The 21,817-nt window shown below is 49.7% G+C and overlaps 1 protein-coding gene across 1 annotated transcript in view; it reads right to left on the bottom strand.

Moving 5' to 3' along the window:
- Positions 1 to 21,311, bottom strand: part of PIK3AP1 (phosphoinositide-3-kinase adaptor protein 1) — a 127,069-nt gene extending 105,758 nt beyond the window's left edge. Inside the window, exons 1-2 of the mRNA XM_062214797.1 lie at positions 21,214 to 21,311; positions 12,232 to 12,648 (exon numbers count right to left, since the gene is read on the bottom strand). Of these exons, the coding sequence (XP_062070781.1) occupies positions 12,232 to 12,648; positions 21,214 to 21,226 (430 nt within the window). The 5' untranslated portion in view covers positions 21,227 to 21,311. The remainder of the gene's footprint in view (positions 1 to 12,231; positions 12,649 to 21,213) is intronic.
- Between the last annotated feature and the right edge of the window lie 506 nt (positions 21,312 to 21,817).

Here is a 21,817-nt window from a genome sequence, read left to right as displayed (position 1 = left end):
TTGGAGCACTGAGTGCGTATCCTTCAACAGCAATGCATTCCCACATTTCACGTGATCAAAAGCAGTCAGTGGCAATGCCAATATTCTATCTGCTGGTTTGGCTGAACGTCCTGTCTTCCTGGAAGCTCTGACTACAGCCACAGCCTCAAACATTAGCCGTAAGTATAAAAGGAAACTTATTTTAGTCCAATTTAAAAGCAGAGCATTTTCATGCCATCATCAGCCTCCCCCTCTGTTTCCTGTGTTATCAGATGTTAGAGAGCCAGCAGTCTTCGAAATGGGCAATTTGGTAGACAAAATATGCCCCTTCAACTGAAATTATTTTAAATAAGAATCTAGCATGGGTTTAACGTTGTAAAGGTGATGGGGAAGATGCACATAATCAGAAGGCAAAAACTCAGAAGAAAAAATGCCAAGGAACCCCCAAAAGGATAAGGCTAACTCTAGAGGTCTCCCCCTGTCTCTATAAAAAAGTCTCTCTTGAAAAAGGACACAGCCAGTTTAATCTGTGCTGCTAATGGAACAACACACACTTTGAGAAGCTAACGATTCCAACTGTTAACTAACTTCTGAAATGGCATATGTAATTCTTTTGTGGGACAGGTTGTCAAAGCTGGTACATTTTTAAGTATGGACACATAAAAAACATGCACTCCACGGAACCTGTCTAGCTTTTAATGAACCTGAAGAGCTTTTCTCAGTTTAGAAGCATACAATGCGACACAAAACAAAGTTACTCAATGGACATGGCCAATCCAAATGCCACCGACAGTCAGGTCCCTAAATGGGTTATCCATGAGAGGGACATCTTTTTCTCCAATTGGGACATTCAAAATGGGCTCAAGAATAAGGATAACAGAGAACAGGTCATGGTAGCACCCACCTATCCATCCACCCACCCATCCATCCATCCACCCATTCACTGGGCACCAAACACACATAAAACATCATCTGTGGAGACCCGTATTTTTTGAGCCATAAATACAATGAAAACTTTAAAACCTCCAAATGTCTTTTCCCCCCTAGAGAACAGGCAACTGACTTTACTTATCTTTCTGTATCTTGGAAAATCAACCTTCCTCTGCTTAAGCCTAAATTTTCCCAAACCGACTAGAATGGGAAATTTCTGCTCAGAAGTCCGTATGACAGACCTACAATGGTTTCAACAATTTCTTCAAAGCACGGACCAAGAGTCATTTCCAGCATTAAATCATTCTATTTCCTGGGCCACCTCAGACATGCTCTCGGTCATTCGAATGGTTCTTGGAAACTGAATAGAAAAGCTGTGAAAACATCCTGCAATAATAGGGAAATTAACAGACCAATTTTGTCATGCATGTTTGCCCCATTTCCCCTGCCCTTTATCTTCCTATGAGCCTGCATGCTTAAATCTTTACGTAGACCATAATAAACAAATTGATTAAAGGTTAGACATACACATTCCTTAACTCCCACACAGATAATGGTATAATGCCATAGTCTCTTAAGATTGAAACTTGAGCTGATGTCCATAAAGAGAAAACTATTATTAATATTTTATTTAAGTTTTTATTTAAAAGTTCTGCTGTGAAGGATAGCATGTAAGATGATATCTCTACCTTGACTTGGATTTGGGAAAAATACTCAAATGAGACCCAACAACGAAATGCAAGACATGTCAAGTCACACACAGTTGGAACCAGGGAGTTTCATGGCTATCAACAGCTGAGATGTCCACTCACTTGCAACACCCTTCCTGGAACTTTAGGAGGATAAGAGCAGATCCAGGTGACTCAGTGACTTACCTAAGGGAAGACAGGCACTTGGTGTCTTCCTGTGACATATACACCCCTATTCTCTTACTGTTTATGGTAAAGAGCAGAGCGACCTAAGAATACATCAGTCTAAATTTGATGAGAGTCAAAATATGACTCAGTGATAAGTAGCTGTTCCCTTTTTACAGGTATTAGCCCTCACCAAGTGGGTGACAATGCAGATGCTGTCGCAGTAACACAAAGCATTACCACGTCCTTCTCAGTCTATGAAGCCAAGAGAAAAAGGTCAATGAGTTTGTACAAAGAAACTTAACCTGAAACTCAACCTACATGGATTAGCTGGGTACAAAGCCCAATATCTTCTCCAGGATCCATAAAATCCCCAAGATTCTATCACTTTTCTTTTCAGAATGCCTAACTGAAAGTAAACCATGAACATAGAAAAACGAACATTGAAACAGGAACCTATTTAACCAAACCCTAAGCCAAACGGGTTTTTTGACTCTTCATAGAGGCTGCCAGGGAGCCCAGTCTCCCTAGCTCAGAGGGTAAGCTGGTGAGGTCACAGACAGAAACCCTGTTGTGAATCAAAGCTAATGTTTCTTCACTGACACCACGCTCCCCAAGTCTGCGAACATGGCACAGCAGGCGACAAAATACAGAACTGGAGAAGGAAGGGGTAGTGAAAGAAACACAAGAAAGATGACGTCCGTGAGGGGAGCAAAGAAAAAGAGAAAAACACAGCATCAGCAGCTGGCAGAAGCTCATCAAAACTCCTTAAATGACTCACTGAATAAATGAGCGAATGAATGGAGAAACCAAGGTAGGGAAAGGTGTGTCATAGACATGTGTGTTTATGACACAGGTGTGTCACAGACATGTGATGTCTAAGATATTCAAATATTAACTGACACACAGCTCCAATCATCTGCAAAGTAAGCATTCTTTTTGAGTTACACTGTGCAATACGATAGCTCCCTGCTTCATGGGGTTAGTGAACATCTGAAATATGTGCTACCTATAATTCCCACTAAATTCAAATATAAAACAAGGATACAAAATATCTCAATAATTTTTATACTGAAGATGTGCTGAAATAAGAGTTAGGTTAAGTAAACCATATTATTAAAATTATTTTCATTTGTTTTTACCTTTGTTTTACTTCCAGCTACTGGAAAGTTGTATTTTTCGCATGTGGCTCACATTATGTATTTTTGGGTAATGCAGGTTCAGAATGACACCAACATGGTAGTGACTGTCTTTCCCTGCTTTACCCCAGCATCCAGGCCAGGGTTTTGAGAACAGATGTCCAATAAATATCTGGCAGAGGAAAGCCTGGCTCTGGATAAAGTAGCAAATGGGCCTTGGACTACAAGACAGGGGGAGCCCTCGCCCTGATCCTAACCTCTGTTGGAAAAGCAGATGTTTGACCCAGGGCAAGTCATTGAACCTGTTCAGGCCTTATTTTTGTCCTCTTCAAAATGGAGATAAAGGGAGCAAGCATTCAATCTAGTAGTTAAGATGCACACTTCCCACACTGAGGTACTGGGGTTCAATTCCCAGCTCTGGCTCCTGACCCAGCATGCTCCTGATCCTAGGTGATTAGGTTTTGCCATCCACGTGGGAGACCTGGATTGAGTTCCCAGTTCCCAGCTATGGCTCCAGCCTAGCCCCAGCTGTTGCGGGCATTAGAGAAATGAGTCTCTGGATGGGAGCATGCTCTCTCTCTCCTTCTCATACAAACAAATACAAAGATAGTAAAATGGAGATAACATTGACATCTGCCTTATAGAGAAACTACACAGATCAAATGAAATAATGTCCACAAAAGAGCTTTGAAACAGACGTCAGGACCACCCTGGGTTCTCGTATCCTTTCCTAGTAACAGTCCTAAGAGAAGCAAGATGCAAGATGGACTGAAGCAACAAGGTAAGGAGTGAACTGATAAAATTCCTACATCTGCTGTTTCTGTTCCGGCACGCTTAGGAACTTCAGACAAAGGCAGGTGCAAACATGAGAGTCTCACTCTCGTGGAAACTTCAGCACGCACTACCCCCTTTCCACGGCAGCTCCCCAAGCTCGGCTGATGCAAGGACTTACAGAAACACTTTCTTAGAGGCGCCACAGAAAGTCTCCCACGAACGGGGAGCAGGAGCTGTCTCTGGGTGGCTGATGAAGCAGCAGGGTGGCCAAGCTCACTACCCCCGCCTGGAGCTCACAGCCTTGGGGGAAATCTGTAATCCTGGGGGACTGTGAAGCCTCAGGGGAAAAGTTCTGGGGGTACAAAATCCACCATGGGCATCCGCCCCTATGAACTGTTCCAGGCGTAGCTGGCAGGGAGCTGAACAATGAGGAGAGTGAACAGGCCCTGGCTCCCTAAGGGGGTCGGGGCACCTGGTAGTGGGAATTCTGACTCTTGGACAGGCTGTAGCTTTTTGGTGATGCTGGAAGGATTGTCACCATTGCAGCCAGGCTGCTGTGTCCCCAAATCAAAAAAATCACTTCAGAGAGGAAAATAGGAAGAGAGCATCGCTCAGCGGGAGAATCTGCAGGAAGCCGAGGGTGGAGTGGACTCCGCCACAACAGAGAAAGAATAAACCTAACAACCCACAGCCCAGGCAGGAGGACAGCAGAACCCAACCAGGCGCCCTCAAGAGTCCCAGGCCAGCCTCTCCCCCTCAGTCACTGCAGGGCAGCCCAGGAGGCCAAGAGCCGCCCATGACTTACCATCCACGAGGCCACCACACGGAGCAGAGCGCAGCGACTTCCCCTTTGCTGGGAGACTCTGACTCCCTTCCCCTCTCTAAGGGCTGCTGCCTGTGACGCACCCAGGCCAAGCTCTGAGTCCCTGGGACCACTGCTCCGTGACCTGCCTGAAATAGCCCACGGGGCCTGAGCTGCTGCCAGCTGCTCAGATCCTGCAAGCCAAAAGACAGGACACCAGGCACAGAGCAGAGCCCAAACAGGGCTGTGCAGCAGAACCAACTGGGAGACTCTTTGAAATGCATACTCCCAGGAGCGACCCACAGGGGTTCCCTCAGTAGGTCCAGGGTAGAGACCAAACACTCACGTTTTAAACAAAGTGCAGGGCCAATGCCAATGGCCAGCCCAGCCAGTGGGACTTGGGAATCTGTGGTCTGGAGGCCTCAGGAAAGCTTCCTGTTTCTAATCATTTTCCCCCATGAGCTTTCTTCACTTGTCTGAGGGCGGAAGAGGAGGGAAGTGAGCAAGACAGAAGAAAAGCAAAGCACAGAGAAGCATTTTAGAACCCAAAGACCCTGGGATCCAAGGAAGCTGTCCAGTCCTCACACAGGCATTCTACCTCTCTGAACCTTGGCTTTCTCTTCTGCGAAGTAGCAGGAAGACCATCCGTCCACTCAGGGTTGTGGGGCGAATAAATAGACAAAATGCCTGAAGTATTACCCATGTAATGTCACAAAAAACGATCATAATTTTATTATTTTTTAGCCTTTCTGTAAGGAGAGAAGGGTGTGAGGTACTTCTCCAACGAGTATCTTTGCAAAAAAAAAAAAAATTACAAACATAAAGAATGGATTGGACCAGGAATAAAGAAAAGAGAAAAATAACCTGCAACAACAGAGACTGCAGTAAGGAAAGCAATGGATTTAGAACACGGGGGAGGTGGAGACAGCAGGCTTGCAACCAATTATTTAGCTGTTAAAAAAGAGGGCATGCTGCCGTGTGTGTCAGTGTGGATGAACCTGGAAGATATTATGCTAAGAGACATCACCCAGACACAGAGGACAAATACTATGTGATCTCACATGTGGAATCTAAAAATGTGAAACTAACAGAAGCAGAGGAAGCAGACAGTAGGATGGCGGCTACCGGGGCTGGAGGCAGACTGAGGAGGTATCAGACAAAGGGTTCAAATTTTCTCTTATAAGACGAGTAATCAACAGCATGGTGACCACAGTTCCAAATACTGCATGGCTTGGACAGGCATGTGGCACAGAGCCCAAGACGCCACTTGAGACACCCACATTCCACACTGGAGCTCCTGGGTTCAAGTCCCAGCTCCTCTGCTTCCAATCAGCTTCCTGCTAATGTGTAACCAGCAGATGGTTCCTCAGTACCTGGGTCCCTGCCACCCACACGGGAGACTTGGATTGAGTTCCTGGCTCCTGACTTCACTAGGCCTCACCCCGGCTGCCATGGACGTTTGTGTAGTGAACCAGCAGTATCTATCTGTCTCTCTCTCTCTGTCCCTCAAATAAAATGAATATATATATATATATATAGAGAGAGAGAGAGAGAGAGCATTGTTTACACAAAATTCACTAAGAGTGACTTTAAATGTCCTCACCTCCCTCTGCACCCCCTCACAAACATAACCCACAAAAATTGGTAACTACATGTGGTGATGGACTGTGGTAATCATTTCACAGTGTATACATGTAACAAATCATCCTATTGGACTCCTTGAATGTATTCAATTTTTGTCAGTTCTATCTCAACAAAAGTGGAAAAACAGAAATTAAGCAATGGGTTGCTATAGGAAAAGATTTTGGAATCCATCTGATTAGTTAGAAGCATTTTTAAATAGCATTTTTAAAACTGTCATTTCATATTCAGATTAAGTACCAATATCAACAAAAGAGGGCCAGATATGGCCAGATCTCTTTCAAGCATCCCCATGGGAACCAGAGGTGAAACATAGCATCATTCTGAGTAACATTAGAGCCTCTGAAACACAAAGGGACAGGGGAGGCCTGGGGGAGACAGGGAAAATACACACACAGAGCTGCAGACCGGATCTCTGCTGGAACACTACAGAACACGGGACAGTCAGACCAGTGCTTCCCTCCAATCCGAACACACACACAGACACACATACAGACACACACCCAGATATACACACCCAGAGACATACAGAGACACACACAGACACACACATACATACACAGAGACACACACACAGATACACACCCAGATACACACCCAGAGACACACATAGATACACAGAGATACACAGACACACATACACACAGAGACACAGACACACAGAGACACACACAGACACACACACACAGAGACACATTCAGAGACACACACAGAGATACACACAGAGACACACACACAGACATGCACAGACACACACACAGAGACACACAGAGATACATACACAGACACACACCCAGATATACACACAGACACAGAGACACAGACACAGAGACCAGACACATAGAGACACACAGACACACAGAGACACACAGAGACACACACACAGACACATAGAGACACATACACAGACACACGCACAGACACACAGAGACACACACACAGACACACACAGAGACACACAGACACACAGAGACACACACACAGAGACACATACACAGACGCACACAAACACACAGAGACACACAGACACACAGAGACACACACACAGAGACACACACAGACACACACAAACACACAGACGGATGGGAAACTTCTGAAATAAAACAGCATCACCCACCGCATCCTTTCACACACAGTCTAACAGAATCTATTTTTGTATTCCAGTGAGACTGGCAGCAAAACTTAGAGCTCCAGTAGAAAGAGGAAATAATTTCTGTGCTGTACCAGAGCTTTCTCACTTCCTTATTTTAAAATAATCAAGCAATAAGTCCAAAAAATTCAGAAACAACCATCCAGTCCCCGATGCGGTGGCATAGTTCCCTGCAGACACTGTGGAGCTCAAGTGAACCAGCACCAAGGCTCAGGGTAGTTTGCTATCTCCTTAGGAAACTAAAAATGATCGATTACAGTGCAGAGGGCTAGAAGGATCTTTCTAATCATTGGTTCCAACCTCATGGTTTCACAGACAAAAAACCTGGGGAACAAGCAGAGTGTTCCTGCACACTGAAGACTGCACGAAACCATCGGCAGTGGCCGACACATTTGGAGAGGGGGTGGGAAATAAAATAAAACCTCTAACAACTTTTGTATTAGAAGAGTAACTATGATGAGAGGATCTCTCAAATGAAGAGTAAGGACCATGATTGCAACAGGATCCCTACCCCAAAGTCAGGACCGATGGCCTCTGGAAAACTGAGAGATTAAAATCCGCCAGTGTGAACCCCCTGCGCACAGACTCAGGAACAGAACTCAGAAGCTCCACCTTGAAGTCTGATGGTCTGAGGACACCAAACACCCGCCTAATTTTGTACCCAATGGATAAGTATCCTGATGCTGCCCTGACGGGATGCTGCTTCCATTTCAGGGAGTGAAGCTTTGAGAAAATGATCTGTTCACAACAGAGGTACACAACCAGTGACGTGACAAGGGAGGAGTGGCTCAGACCCTTACTGTCCAGCAGGCCCTTGGACCCCTAGCAGCTGCAACACCTGGGAGTTTATCAGATATGTGGAAACTTGGGGCCCCGCCAGACCGACCAAATCAGAATGAGCACATTGGCAGGTCCTTCCATGCACAGTAAAGTGTGAGAAGCCCTTGTATAGATAATGCAGCAGCAACAGGAAGGTAACTGACTACCTGCAGCCACCTTTGACCTAAGTTCCTCCCCTGCTCCATTAGCAGCTCTACTCTCCAAAGCTTTTCATCTCTAAATATTAAATGGTCTAAAATTAAGACTACAATTCAAAGGGCTCAGTGGCTATCTCATTAAATATCTCTTTTTTTAAAAAATGGGAACCAGGGGCCAGTACTGTGGTGCAGAGGGTTAAGCTGCTACCTGCATCACCAGCATCCCATGTCATAATGTGCTTCCAGTCTCGGCTGCTCTACTTCCAGTCCAGCTCCCTGCTAATGCCCCTGAGAAGCCGGAGAACAATGGGCCCTTGCTAGTCATGTAGGACTCCAGATGGAGTTCCAGGCTCCTGGCTTTGGCCTGGAGCAGTCCCAGCAGTTGCAGTCATTTGGGGAGGGAATCAGTGGATGGAAGACATTCTATCCCTCCCTTTTTTCTCTCTCTCTCTCCCTCCTTCTCTCTCCCTCTCTCTGTAACTCTGCCTTTCAAATAAATAAATAAACTTTAAAAAAAAAAAAAGGTACCTCAAAGTAAGAAGATACAAAGATCCCAGAAGACTTATCTTTTTAAAAGATTACATAGATTATGAGTTGGGGTCTTTTTTCCCTGGAGGAACATGATCAAGACTTTTCCAGTTAGGACTCAGAAACGCCAGGAAGACCTGGTAAAAGAGGAAAACTGAATTCAGAGTAGACGTGCTCCTGCGAGAAGAGGAGCTTCTTGGAAGGGAATTTTATCCTCAAAATGCTGCAGGGCCACATGGTCCAATCAGGCTTCCAAAGTGGACCCCGTTGCCACACCCCCAGTGTCTGCTCTCATTCTCCCGCCATGTGCGCTCTCCACCTCCGAAGGCTACCACCTCACCTTCACTCTAACGATTAGAAAGTTCTTCCCGAAATTCGCCTCCCTATGGAGCCCTCCAATCAGCAACGCCACAATGATCATCGCCACCATTAGTTCATCGTCTTTAATTTTCCATTACATTTCCTGTTGAGATTTATTGTTAATCACAGAAAGTCAAAGAAACGGGTTTCAGGTATCTAATTTTCATGAGAATGGGGCAGCTTGTGGTAAAGAGTTATATGAGATGTTGAGTACCTTGGGAAAACCTCATGTGAACAAGAGAATTAAGATAAAGATGAAACTATCACAAGTTATAGGGACAGTAACTAAGAACACAATTCCTCCAGAAACCTAGTTTAGGCGTAGCATTGTCCTTAAACACTGTTTTAGCCCTGAGCTTCCTGGGAGTGTGAACCAGAGCAAGAAAGTGCTACTCTGAAAATGTTGAAGATTCTCTGGACTAGGTGCGTCATAGATCACTAGCCCCAGGAAGTGTCCCAAATCAAGCCCCAGGTTGCCTCTTACAGAGAAGGAAACAGGAGGTTAGGAGGCCAGGTGACTGGACTAGCACTGAGCACGCAGCTACCAACAGAGCCAGGTAAGGGAGAGTCCCTACCCCATTCAATGCTCCTTACACGGACTACACCGCCAGACTACTAGTGGCAAGTTTGTTAAGAAAACTTGCCCAGTGTAAAAATCAGGGATATGGCCCTACACACCTGGCTGGCCAAAGGCATAAAGGAGTCCAAAAAACAAACCCACACCAGGGCCAGAGCTGTGGCGTAGCAGGCAAAGCTGCTGCCTGTAGTGCCGGCATCCCATGTGGACGCCAGTTCAAGTCCCGGCTTCTCCACTTCTGATCTAGCTCTCTGCTATGGCCTGGGAAAGCAGAAGATGGCCCAAATCCTTGGACTCCTGCACCCATGTGGGCGACCCAGAGGAGGCTTGAGGCTCCTAGCTCCTGGCTCCGGATCGGCACAGCTTCGGCCATTGCGGCCAACTGGGGAGTGAACCAACAGATGGAAGACCTCTCTCTTCCTCTCTGCCTCTCCTCTCTCTGTGTAACTCTGACTTTCAAATAAATAAAATAAATCTTCAAAATAAAAAAACCCACACTGTCCTGCAAAGACAGATACCTCAAATCCCAAGATTCACAAGCTTACTACCAGATAAGAAAGTTCTGTTGGGGCCAGAAGCCTTCCTCCCTCCTCCTCTCTTTCCTATAATTCCTCTTGTTCCTATATCCATTGAATCTGAACCTCAGAGGTTTCCCAGCAAGCAGCTTATTTTAATCTCTCATTAGAATAAATTCTTCCTGATGAGAGATTCTGTGCTCTCAGAACAGAACACCATGAGATACATCATTCTCTCTGAAACACCTGAGCCCAACAGTCACAGCCTGGTGAGCCAGAATCTTTTAAAAAGTACAACACTGGGGCCAGTGTTGTGGCATAGTGGGTAAAGCCTCCACCTGCAGTGCATGCATCCCATATGGGCACCAGTTCGAGTCCCAACTGCTCCACTTCCGATCCAGCTTGCTGCTAATGGCCTGGGAAAGCAGGAGAAGATGACCCAAGTATTTGGGCCCCTGCACCCATGTGGGAGACCTGGAAGAAGCTTCTGGCTCCTGGCCTCTGATCAGTCCAGCTCTGGCCATTGTGGCTATTTGGGGAGTGAGCCAGCGGATGGAAGATTTTTCTCTCTGTCTCTCCCTCTCACTGTGTAACTCTACCTCTCAAATAAATAAATAAAAATCTTTAAAAAATAATATTAAAAAAGTAAAACATTATAAAAGATCAGTTTATCCAGCCATCTCCTCATTGGTTGCATCACAATAATACTAGAAGAATCCACTTTTTAAAATAACACTGCCATAATATTTGAAGGAACAATCTGTTAGCAGGTGCTGCACAGTGCGAGATGCCAGAGCAGTGACAACCTGCTCGGAATGACTGGCTGAGGGGTCACAGCCACCTGCCCAGGGGGTCACAGACAGACAAGGCGGTGACACAAATGCATAGGCACAGCCAGTGGGGTCTTGGTTCTTTGTCAGTCTGGGCAGATCACAGTGCCCTCCGAGCAATGCAGTGCAATCACGTCAGTAGGAATCGTGTGCTTTTTCCCTCCTATCTCACCTAAAGATGGGCAAACCCTAGAAAACTACGCATCCAGATCCCAGGTGATTCAGGTCACGCAGCTGCACACTGGCATGAGTCACGGACCCTACAAAAGGAGCAGGGATCTTTCTATGTTAGGAGAGCTGCTCATATTTGTTGGTTTAGAGTGGCCTGTTCTGGGGATAAAAGCACCTAGGAAGTGACATCATCTTTCTAAGGTCACTGGGAATCAGTAAGTTCTGACTTCAGTTAATTGGACGGGGCAGGGGTGGCTGTGTCAAGTCAATGCCCAGGCCACACCAGGGATCACCGAGCCCCTCTGCCGGTGTCAGGTATATATGAAAGACCTCCAATGGCGAGACAGCAGGAGGTAAATGACGGCCCACTCACAGCCCACAGCGAGGCAAAAATAGAAAACCAAAAGAGGAAGAAGAGCTGTGACACGCATCGATCCTGGAGCCCGTCTTCCGGTACCCTTAATCAGAGCACATGTCATACTTCCTGGGGCCTCAGAAGTTGCTAGCCTGGGCAGAGAGGGCTAGAATTTTCCCACTTTAGAACGAGAACGGGGCAAAAGACAAGAGCTAGGCTGATAGGAAACAGAAAAAAAGAGAGCTGTTTCTCTATGAACATGCTCTCCACGAGGGACGCCTTTGCAACCAAACAATAAGGCCTCAGCCACGCTCCTCACACAGCCAGCAAACCAAGTCTCAGCCCCGCCTCCCCACGGCCCTCTAGGCTGGAACCCATGTCCTGTGTCTTCCAAGGCATAGAAAATTCTAGAAAGAAGGCTTTTGTCGCAGCACACGATGGAGGGGAAAGTGTTGTCTTTCCCACCTGAGGTCCAGGAGACCTATGCGGTCTCCATCTTCTGTGAACAGGCCACTCTGAACCAGCAAGGAGAGTGCGCTCCCTGTGCCGCCCATAGTACACATGACCAGTGCTCCCAGGAGCCCTGCCTGGCACCTGCGTAGCTACTTTCCTGGGGCCTGCTGGCCTTTACTTCAGAAGAATGGCTCACCTTCAGAAATGGCCTTCCTCACGGCCGCCACGTAGGTCTCGGGTTCGTCATCACAGGTAAGCTCCTGCCAGTGGGCCCAATCTGGAAAGTAGTCCAGAAACTCGGGGCTGTCCTGCACGCCGCAGAGCAGCCTCACCACGCGGTGCGCAGGCTGGAAGGCCCTCTGCAGCGGGGGCAGCAGGGCCGGCCGCCGCAGCTGCAGCACCAGCTCCGCGGACAGCAGCACCACCACGCAGCGGGCGCTGAGGAAGAGGTGCAGGTCCTCGGCGGAGAAGCAGGCCTCGGGGCCCAGCCTGTGCGTCAGCATCTTCTGCCTGCGGATCTGCCGGCTGGACAGGAAAAGGTCCTGGAGGTACTGGCACCACTCTTTGGCATCCGGGCTGTAGACGATGAGGATGTCGCATCCTCCCAGCACCCCTGGGAAAGAGAGGCGTGGGAGCGTGTTACCACACCTGCTTCTCCCACTTGGCTCTCTACCCCCGGCAGGTTACAGCACCCAGGCAAGGGGAAGGGCAGTCTGCCTCCAGCACATGTGTGTGACCTCTTTCCCCTGTCTTTGCCCAAACATACCATGCTGTTTCAGATCCTTGTGCAAGCCACTGCTTCTGCCTGGTGTGCTATCCCCTACAGCTGATGAAAAAAAACTTCTTCTGGGAAGACACAGAGCTTGCCCAGATTCAAGATCCGCAAGTCGGCCACAGACTGACACTCAGGTGTCCTGGGTTCCCCAGCCAGTTCTTCGCCCAACCTCCCTGCTGCCTCCTTTCAGGAATTCCATCAAGAATCTTGAGTAACAAGTCCGGATCTTCCAAAGATCAAAGTGATCAAAGTTCAAAGAAGCCTAGCTGTTTACACTGGGGGCAGGTGGGGTGGGGGGAGTGAGCACGGTGTCCGTGCACCTTGTGCGAAGCTGACACATGAAGCCGTCATGGGTTCTCATGACAAAATGCCAGCCTCATGCCACATTTCACTGAGAGGCTCCTGGCAAGGTCAGATGCAGAGCCCAGGCAAGACCTTGGACACTAAGCTCTGAAGAGACCTGGTAGAATCTCCTTTCCTTCCCTATCCACCGTGATATTCAAAATGCTTTTGAAAATAGTAGAAAATGTAAACTTAATATAGTTCTGATCTCTCCCAGGATGATATTACCAAACTTAAAAAAAATAGCCAGGGAAAAGATTTGAGTTTCATTCTTTTTGGAATCCTGCTTTGCTGGATCCTAATCCAGTGCTAACATAAAACCCAATGCACTCATCTGCAGGAGTATGATGATGAGCTTAAAAGCACTTTGTGGGGCCCATGCTGTGGTGTAGTGGGTAAAGCCACCGCCTCCAGTACCAGCATCCCATATGGGCACCGGTTCAAGTCCCAGCTGCTCCACTTCCAATCCAGCTCTTTGGTATGGTCTGGGAAAGCAGTGGCCTAAGTCCTTGGGCCCCTACAGCCATGTGGGAGACCCAGAAGAAACTCCTCGCTCCTGGCTTCAGATCGGCGCTTGCAGCTAAATGGGGAGTGAACCAGCAGATGGAAGACCTCTCTCTGTGTGTGTGTGTGTAACTCTTCCAAATAAATGTATAAATATTTTTAAAAAAGAACTCTGTGGTGTTGTGGCACAGTGGGTTAAAGATGTATTTATTTATTTGAAATGCCAGCAACCCAAACAGGTGCCGGTTGAAGTCTTGGAAGTTCCAGTTCCACTCCAGCTCTAGCTAATGCACCTGAGGACAGCTCAAGTGTCTGGGCCCCTGCCACCCACATGGAAGACCCAAATAAAGCTCCTGGCTCCTGGCTTCACTTTGGCCCATCCCTGGCTATCGTGGCCATTTGGGGAGTGAACCAGCAAATGGACAATCGATCTCTTGTTCACTCGTTCTTCCTGTCTCCTCCCTCTCTTTCTTTCAAATAAATAAAATAAATATTATACAAAAAAGAACTTTGGCAGGGAAAGTGTACAAATGTTTAAAGAAGTCAATGTTAGAACACTGTGTGGGACAGCAGAAAAGCAGCCAGGGCCTCTGACAACGCTGTGGACTCTCTCCACAGAGCTCAATCAGGGATGCTTACCCTGATCCCAAAGCTTAAGTAGACCAAGGACAAAACTCGAATGTACAGTATTACAGACTTCCAGAAGATAAATTCTTTGATGATCAGATCTATGTGTGTACACTTCTTTATATCTCAGGAGGAAACAATCTCAGGACCAGAGAAGGCATAAAATTGGCAATGCTCCACAACTCTGGAACTTGCGCTAAGGAAAGCAGAGTGGTGTTGTCAGAGTAGATTTACCTCTGTCTCTATACATGCTTGATTTAACCTAAGAGGCAATGTCCTTCCCGACGTGAAGTGCTATGGCAGATGGTGTGCAAGCGCATGAGCCATCAGGTGGGAAATGGACAAGGCTTTACATTCCACTACATTGTCAAGGATACAAGGTCAGCGACTCTGTGCTTGGAATTCAGTTACGATGCCTAAGTGAGAAGTGGTCGCACCCTTCCCTCCCCGGACACACACACACTAGTGAGTATCATGTCCACAATGTGTGCAGGTGGTAGAGAGAGGATAAATAGCCAGACGGGCTGGCTGCGGTCCCACACCTGGTGAGGAGGAAACCATAGGCAATGGTTTCAACACAGTCAACAATGGATGGCAAAGAAGCAAAGAAGAGTGAAGAGGGGCCAGCGCCGTGGCTTAACAGGCTAATCCTCCGCCTTGCGGCGCCGGCACACGGGGTTCTAGTCCCAGTTGGGGCGCCGGATTCTATCCCAGTTGCCCCTCTTCCAGGCCAGCTCTCTGCTATGGCCCGGGAAGGCAGTGGAGGACGGCCCAAGTCCTTGGGCCCTGCACCCGCATGGGAGACCAGGAGAAGCACCTGGCTCCTGGCTTCGGATCAGCGCAATGCGCTGGCCGCGGCGGCCATTGGAGGGTGAACCAACGGCAAAAAGGAAGACCTTTCTCTCTGTCTCTCTCTCTCACTATCCACTCTGCCTGTAAAAAAAAAAAAGAAGAAGAGAGAAGAGGATTTTTCAGAGCAAAAGCCGTACCCTTAAGAAGGCAACATCATTCCTGCAGCGCTGACTTCGCAACAATGAGCACTTTTCTGAAACACTGCCCAGAAGAGCATGTGACATGAGCTATCATTCCAGTTTTATGAGAAAGATGTAGTGACCTGAAAGTAAGCCAACATTAAGATGACAAGCCGCAGGATCACGAGGAAATGAGTACTCAATTCACAAGTCTCCCATGCATGAGAATTCCAAAAACTTGACGTGACTAACTACCCTTCAGGAGGTACAGCATTAACTCCTCAGTGTGAGCTGTGCTCAGTGAGTTCTTTTTTTTTTTTTTTAAGATGTATTTATTTATTTGAAAGGCAGAGATACAGAGAGGCAGAGGCAGAGAGAGAGAGAGAGAGAAAGAGAGGTCTTCCATCCACTGGTTCACTCCCCAGATGGCCACAATGGCCAGAACTGTGCCAATCTTAAGCCAGGAGCCAGGAGCTTCTTCCGGGTCTCTCACTTGGGTGAGAGATCTTGGGCCATCTTCTACTGCTTTCCCAGGCCATAGCAGAGAACTGGATCGGAAGTGGAGCAGCCGGGACTCGAATCAGCGTCCATATGGGATGCCAGCACTACAGGCAGCGGCTTTACTTGCTACACCACAGCACCAGCCCTGCTTAGTGAGTTCTTTACAAAGAGCACAGAGTGGAAAGGGAGAAGGAACGAATGGCTTCACAGAGGAGAAACCTGGTGAACTCCGCCTCAGTCTAGTGACCCGGCCGGCATCCACAGTCATGAATCACGTTACTAGGAAGCGCCCTTATTCGATGATCTTCCTCCCCCAGACTCACCTCTTCACTCCAATGGTGAGGAAAATCTCAGAGAAATCCCGGACATTCTACAGAGTAACTGCCCAGTGCTCCTCAAAACTGCCAGCATCACCAAAAGCAAAGATGACAGTCGGAGGAGACTAAGGAGACAGGACTACCAAATGTAACATGGACAGTAAGTGGGTCAATACAAACGGAACAACACTGCTGCAGCACGGCATCAGGATGGGATCCTGGGGCGGATCGAGGACACTGTAAGAACTCGGGAAATCCAAGCACAGGCCAGTTAATCCCAAGGTATCAACACTGGCTCACCCATTGTAACAAATGCACCACACTATTGGAGACACAGGGGAGGCTGGGCCTGGACTATGAGAAGCTCGCTGGTTCTAACTGCGATTATTCTGGCAATCTCGAGCTGTTCTCCAGCAGGACTGTATGCCCGGATCCGGGCGTTTGGGGCCGTGAACTGGCTGATGGAAGACATTTCTTTCTGTTGCTCTACCTTTCAAGTAGATGAAATGAAATAAACACACGTTTGAAATGTTGCTCTTAAAACAAGGCAACTGAAATAAAAGGCCCCAAAGAAGTTAGTGTTTTAACCACCTCGTTCCTGGGGTTCCAGAGTTAATCCAATCCCCTTCGAGCAGAGGTATGTGAGAGGACGTGGTTAGGGCCTCAGACTAGTTTCTACTTTAGCCTCCTTGGTCACTAATTGTATTGTGACGGAGACTAAAATCCAGGGAAGCTTTGCCTGTGCGGAGATGCGGCCGGGGGAATCTGTCGTCTTTCTGACTTGGTTTGTTGTTGCCAAAACTGAAAGCTGAGGAAGCTGAAGCCCCTCCCTGCTGCGCTGGGGCACACAGGACTCCAGGCCTGGGGTCACCCCTTTCTTCCGCGATTATTTCCTTCCTCTAAGCTCATGTTACCTCTCCACCAGTCCCCATTCACTTCTCACATTCTTGGTTTGCTTCTTTATCAAGAGAAACTAAATACGTGAACCAAGCAGAAGCCCAAAGCCCTAGACAGGCATGAGGAAGAGGCTCTGCTCTTGCGAGACATAAGGAAGCTGTTTGGCTACAGAAGGAGGGCAGGATGGGCAGGAGGGGGAGGGGCTGGCTGGGGGCAGCGGGGAGTCACGGTGGCTGGAGGAAGTGCCAGGGAGCTTCTCAAACTGCCTGGGCCATCTCCTGGGCGTGAGGTGACCCTGGCACCGTGTGCATGTCTCTCCTGGGGGCCTGTGTGTGAATGTGAGCACCACATCGGGAGAGGGATGTGAGACAGGAACGGCAAGCAGGCCAGAAAGAGAGAGAGAGAGAGATCTGGTAGGAAGTGTGGGAGAGCCATCCTGTCCCTCACAGAGGTCAACTTCAGGGTTCGAGAACCACTGGAAGCTAAGGTCACCAAAAACGGGCAAAGTCCCTTCAAGCCCTGTGGTCCTGGGAGTCCGGGAGTGGTAGAAGGGTATGGAGATCTTAGACCTTGGAGAGAGGGAACAGGTATGGTTGGGGCTTCTTCACACCCCTGCAAGCTGAGACATGACAGAGAAAAAACTAGGCCTCCCCCAGCCTCAGATGGCTCATTTGGGAAAGCCACTCAAGCCCTCTTTCTCACCTTGTTTTCAAGTGTTACTACATACAATGTTATCCATGACCTAGACAATATTCTGGGACAGGCTAATTCCATTTCATTTTACTTTGCTACCCAAGGCTCTTCCAAGGACAGGCAGCCAAGATTCTCTGGGATTTCAACAAGCAAACATGTCTTTCAGAAAATAGGGGCCAGTACTGTGCTACAAGAGGTTAAGCCTCCTGCAACACCAGCATCCCGTTTGGAGTAACGGTTGGAGTCCCACCTGCTCCACTTCTGACCCTGCTCCTTGTTAATCCACCTGGGGAAGCACCAGAAGATGGTCCAAGTACGGGCCCCTGCACACAAGTGGGAGGCCCAGATGGAGTACCAGGCTTCTGGTTTCAGCCTGGCCCAGCCCTGGCCATTTGCAACCACTGGGAAATGACCAGCAGATGGAAGATTCTCTCTCTCTCTCTCTCTCTCTCTCTCTCTCTCTCTCTCTCTCTCTCTCCCTCTGTGTCTGTGTGTGTGTGTGTTTGAGAGAGAGTGTGTGTTGACTCTGCTCTTCAAATAAATGAAGAAAATCCTTTAAAAACGAGAAGACCAATGCTCACCCTGAGGTAGGAGGGAATTTAGGAAGGCCAGAGGATCAGGCCATGAAGCAGCAAAGCACTGACACGTGCCACACGCTGCATGGAGACAGCCAGTCTCCAGAGACCACACACTAGAGAGTCCCACTCATATGAGAGTCCAGAGTATGGAACTTTACAGAGACAAAGCAGATCTTGGGGCTGGGGAAGTGGGGAGAACAAGATGACAAGCATATGGAGTTTCTGAGGTGATGAAAATGCTATAAAATGACTATGGTAGAGGTTACATATCTGTGAAGATGCTTAAAGCCACTAGATTGTACATTTAAGAGGATGGACTGTATGGCATACGAATTACACCACAATAAAGCTGTTTGAAAAAGAGGAAGTGCAAGCATTTTGCCTAGTGGTTAAGACCCTAGCTGTGATGCCTGCATCCCATATGGGAGTGCCTGAGTTCAAGCCCCTGCTCTGTTCCCAGTTCCAGCTTCCTGCTAACGCAGACCCTGGAAGGTAGGGGAGATTATTCCAGTCACTGGATCCCTGGCCTTCATGTTTGGTACCTGAATCAAGGTATTGTCTCCCAGCTTTGGCCTGTCCCAGCCCTGGCCGCTGTAGGCATTTAGGGAGTGAACCAGGGGACAGGAGATCTTTCTGTTTCTCTCTCTGCCTTTTGAATTTAAGAAGAGAAAAAAAAAATAATGCACATTAGAAAGAATAAGGTGGGGGGGAGACAAAGAGGGAGGAAAGAAGGGAGGGAAGGAAAAAAGGAAGGGAGGAAGGAAGGAAGGAAGGACGGACCACAGGTGAGAGTAGCCCAGAAGACTGCAGAACTTGCAGCATCTTGGCAAAAGGTGTCTCCCATGAGCCTGGTACCTCCACATGATTCTTCCAGACCTCAGGGAGCCTCGGGGACCCCAGAGGCCCACTCCCACATGCAGCTCCCAGGTGGGACTCACTGCAAAGCCTGTAGATGGCAGTTCTGATTATTAAGGACGCCTGCAAACACCACTACAGAGCCCATTAAGAACCGCAGGTTCAGTCACTGGCTAGTGAACCAGAACTGGCCCTCCTGGTGCCCTCGGCCATGCTCACAGGACACTGGGCAAGAGTGGCCTTCCTGGCCTCCTCTGCCCAAAGGCCTGTCCCATTTGCTGGTTCCTGGATGCGGCGGCCCAGGGCCTGCTCCCAGCTTTGGAAGGAGGTGGGAACTGCACTGGCTCATTCTCTGCTCTCAGCTCCCTCTCCACTATCACCCACCTACCCCAGTCCCTCTGGCCTGCTCCTGCTCCTTAAACACTGCATGAACCCACTGCCCCCAAAAGTTCCCTCCCTCTGCTCCTTCAGGTCTGGATGAAACGTCCCTTGCTCCATGAGGCCTAACCTGGCCACTTTGTTTAAAGTACCAACCCCTCTCTATTCTCCACAGCACACATCATACCAAGCACTGTCCTTAGTAGGTGTATTGCAACTTTCCCTGCTCCAAAAGCTCCATGGGGGCATGGCTTTTGCCTTTTCTGTTTACTGTATGGACACCCAACTCCTGGAAATAGGGCATATGCCATAAAATATGTGTGGGAATGGATTTCCCTCTGGATAACTCTGCTTCTGCTTTCCAGTAGAATGCGTGAATCCTTTCTTTCTTTCTTTCTTTCTTCCTTTCTTTCTTTTTTTTTTTTTTTTTTGACAGGTAGAGTTATAGAGACAGAGAGAAAGGTCTTCCTTCTGTTGGGTCACCCCCCAAATGGCCACTACGGCCGGAGCTACGCCGATCCGAAGCCAGGAGCCAGGTGCTTCTTCCTGGTCTCTCATGCGGGTGCAGGGGCTCAAGCACTTGGGCCATCTTCCACTGCCTTCCCGGGCCACAGCAGAGAGCTGGGCTGGAAGAGGAGCAATCGGGACTAGAACCCGGTGCCCATATGGGATGCTGGTGCCGCAGGCGGAGGATTAACCAAGTGAGCCAAGGCGCCGGACCCTACGTGAATCCTTATTCACAACACAACTTCTTCCAACTTCCAGAGCCCAGAAGCTGAGATCCATTTCCAGCTCCCCTGAAACAATGAGCCTGGATCCCCAGAGCCCATGGAACTGTCACCACTGGCCTTCCAAAGCACCGGACCAGGCTGGAGCTCAGCAGAGCTGGGGGAGCAGGCACTTCCTACAGCGCCTGCTCACACCTTGGGAAACAATGCTTTTTCCCCGGCCGCCTAGGGGTTCTCTGTCAAGGGGTGCTTGCTTCTTGTCTCACAGGTCGCATCTCTGCCAACACCTCGGGGAGACACCAGCGAGCCCTTCACAAACGTGGTGACTCTCCTACCTAGCAATTCCCTGCTTGCCTTTACAAGACCACAACCCCCGGAGGGCACCGCCCGGGCGAGCCCTGCTTACCCCGGGGAACGGACCAGGTACAGTGATCTCTAAGCACTACGAGGACGTGAGTGAGCGACTTGGCTGGTGTACACATCCATGAACCAGAGAAGAACCCAACCCCAGCCAGAAACGACTCCCCGCACCTTTCGTCAGTGACCTCCAAACTCTGCCCAGCGCCCGGAGTGCTGCAACGGACACACGCAAAGCGGAGCTAACGGGACAGTGCGAAATCCAGACCGGGCACACCACGTCCACTTGAGTGGAGGAAGGCGGCCGAGCGCCAACGCCGACCGAGGGCTGTGCGCGCGCCCCCTTTTGGTCAGGAGAGGCACTTGCCCGGCGGGGACAAAACGCCCGCCGCCTGCTTTCAGCGGGGCTATGGGTTCGCAGGGTGGGAGGAGCGGGGAAGACGACCCTCTGGAGCTCCGAGCGTCAGAGGCGGAGCAGAAGTGCCTTGGAAGACGCGGGACAGAGGAGGATCGGGCGGGGGCTGAGGAGAAACCCGCAACCGGCCGCGAAGGGGGCCGTGGGCCAGCGGAGGTGGGAAGTTTGCGACCGAGAACTGAGAACACAGAAGGAACCCGAGTCCCGCGCGCGAGCGGGGAGGCGCCGGGCCCAGCTCACCTGAGGCTGCCATGCCGTGGGCCGCAGTCGCATCCCCTCCTCGCCGCGTGCGGCTGCCCGGAGCCGGCGCCCGGCGCGTCCCTGGGCGCGGGGCGGGAGGGGCGCGGCGCTGGCGCAGGACCGGCCGCGGCTCTGGCGCTTCCTCCCGGCCGCCGGCGAGGACTGACGGCGAGGGCGTGTCCGCAGCGCCCGCCCCGCCTGCGGGGCCCGGCCCGGGCACCTGCACCCGCGTCCGTTGGCAAGGGGAAGTGAGAGCCCCACGCCGGCGGGGGCCCTGGCCAGCTCCCCGTGCCGCCCCCCTCTCGGCGTCGGGAGTCGCCAGAGCCTTGGCGCCACGTGCGCCTCGCGCCTCGGGAACCCTACCCCCAGTCGGCCAGCAGCCCAGGGTGGAGGGACGTTGGGAAGGGAGGGAGAGATTGGGCTGCGCGTCCTCTGGGACCTGGGGTGGGGGATGCGTATGAACACCAGCTGTCTAGACCACCTCCCCATTCCCTGGGGCTTGTCCCTGAGCCGCTGCCCCCGCAGGAAAGGGGAGGGGCAGATGGTTGGGCACCTGGCTGTGGAGTCTTTGTTGCCCTTGACCACCCTGCTGTGACGGCTGTCA

This window comes from Lepus europaeus, chromosome 17, assembly GCF_033115175.1.
Source record: "Lepus europaeus isolate LE1 chromosome 17, mLepTim1.pri, whole genome shotgun sequence".
NCBI lineage: Eukaryota > Metazoa > Chordata > Mammalia > Lagomorpha > Leporidae > Lepus > Lepus europaeus.
The sequence above is the reverse complement of the archived record's forward strand: the minus strand, read 5'-3'. Positions and strand labels throughout refer to the sequence as shown.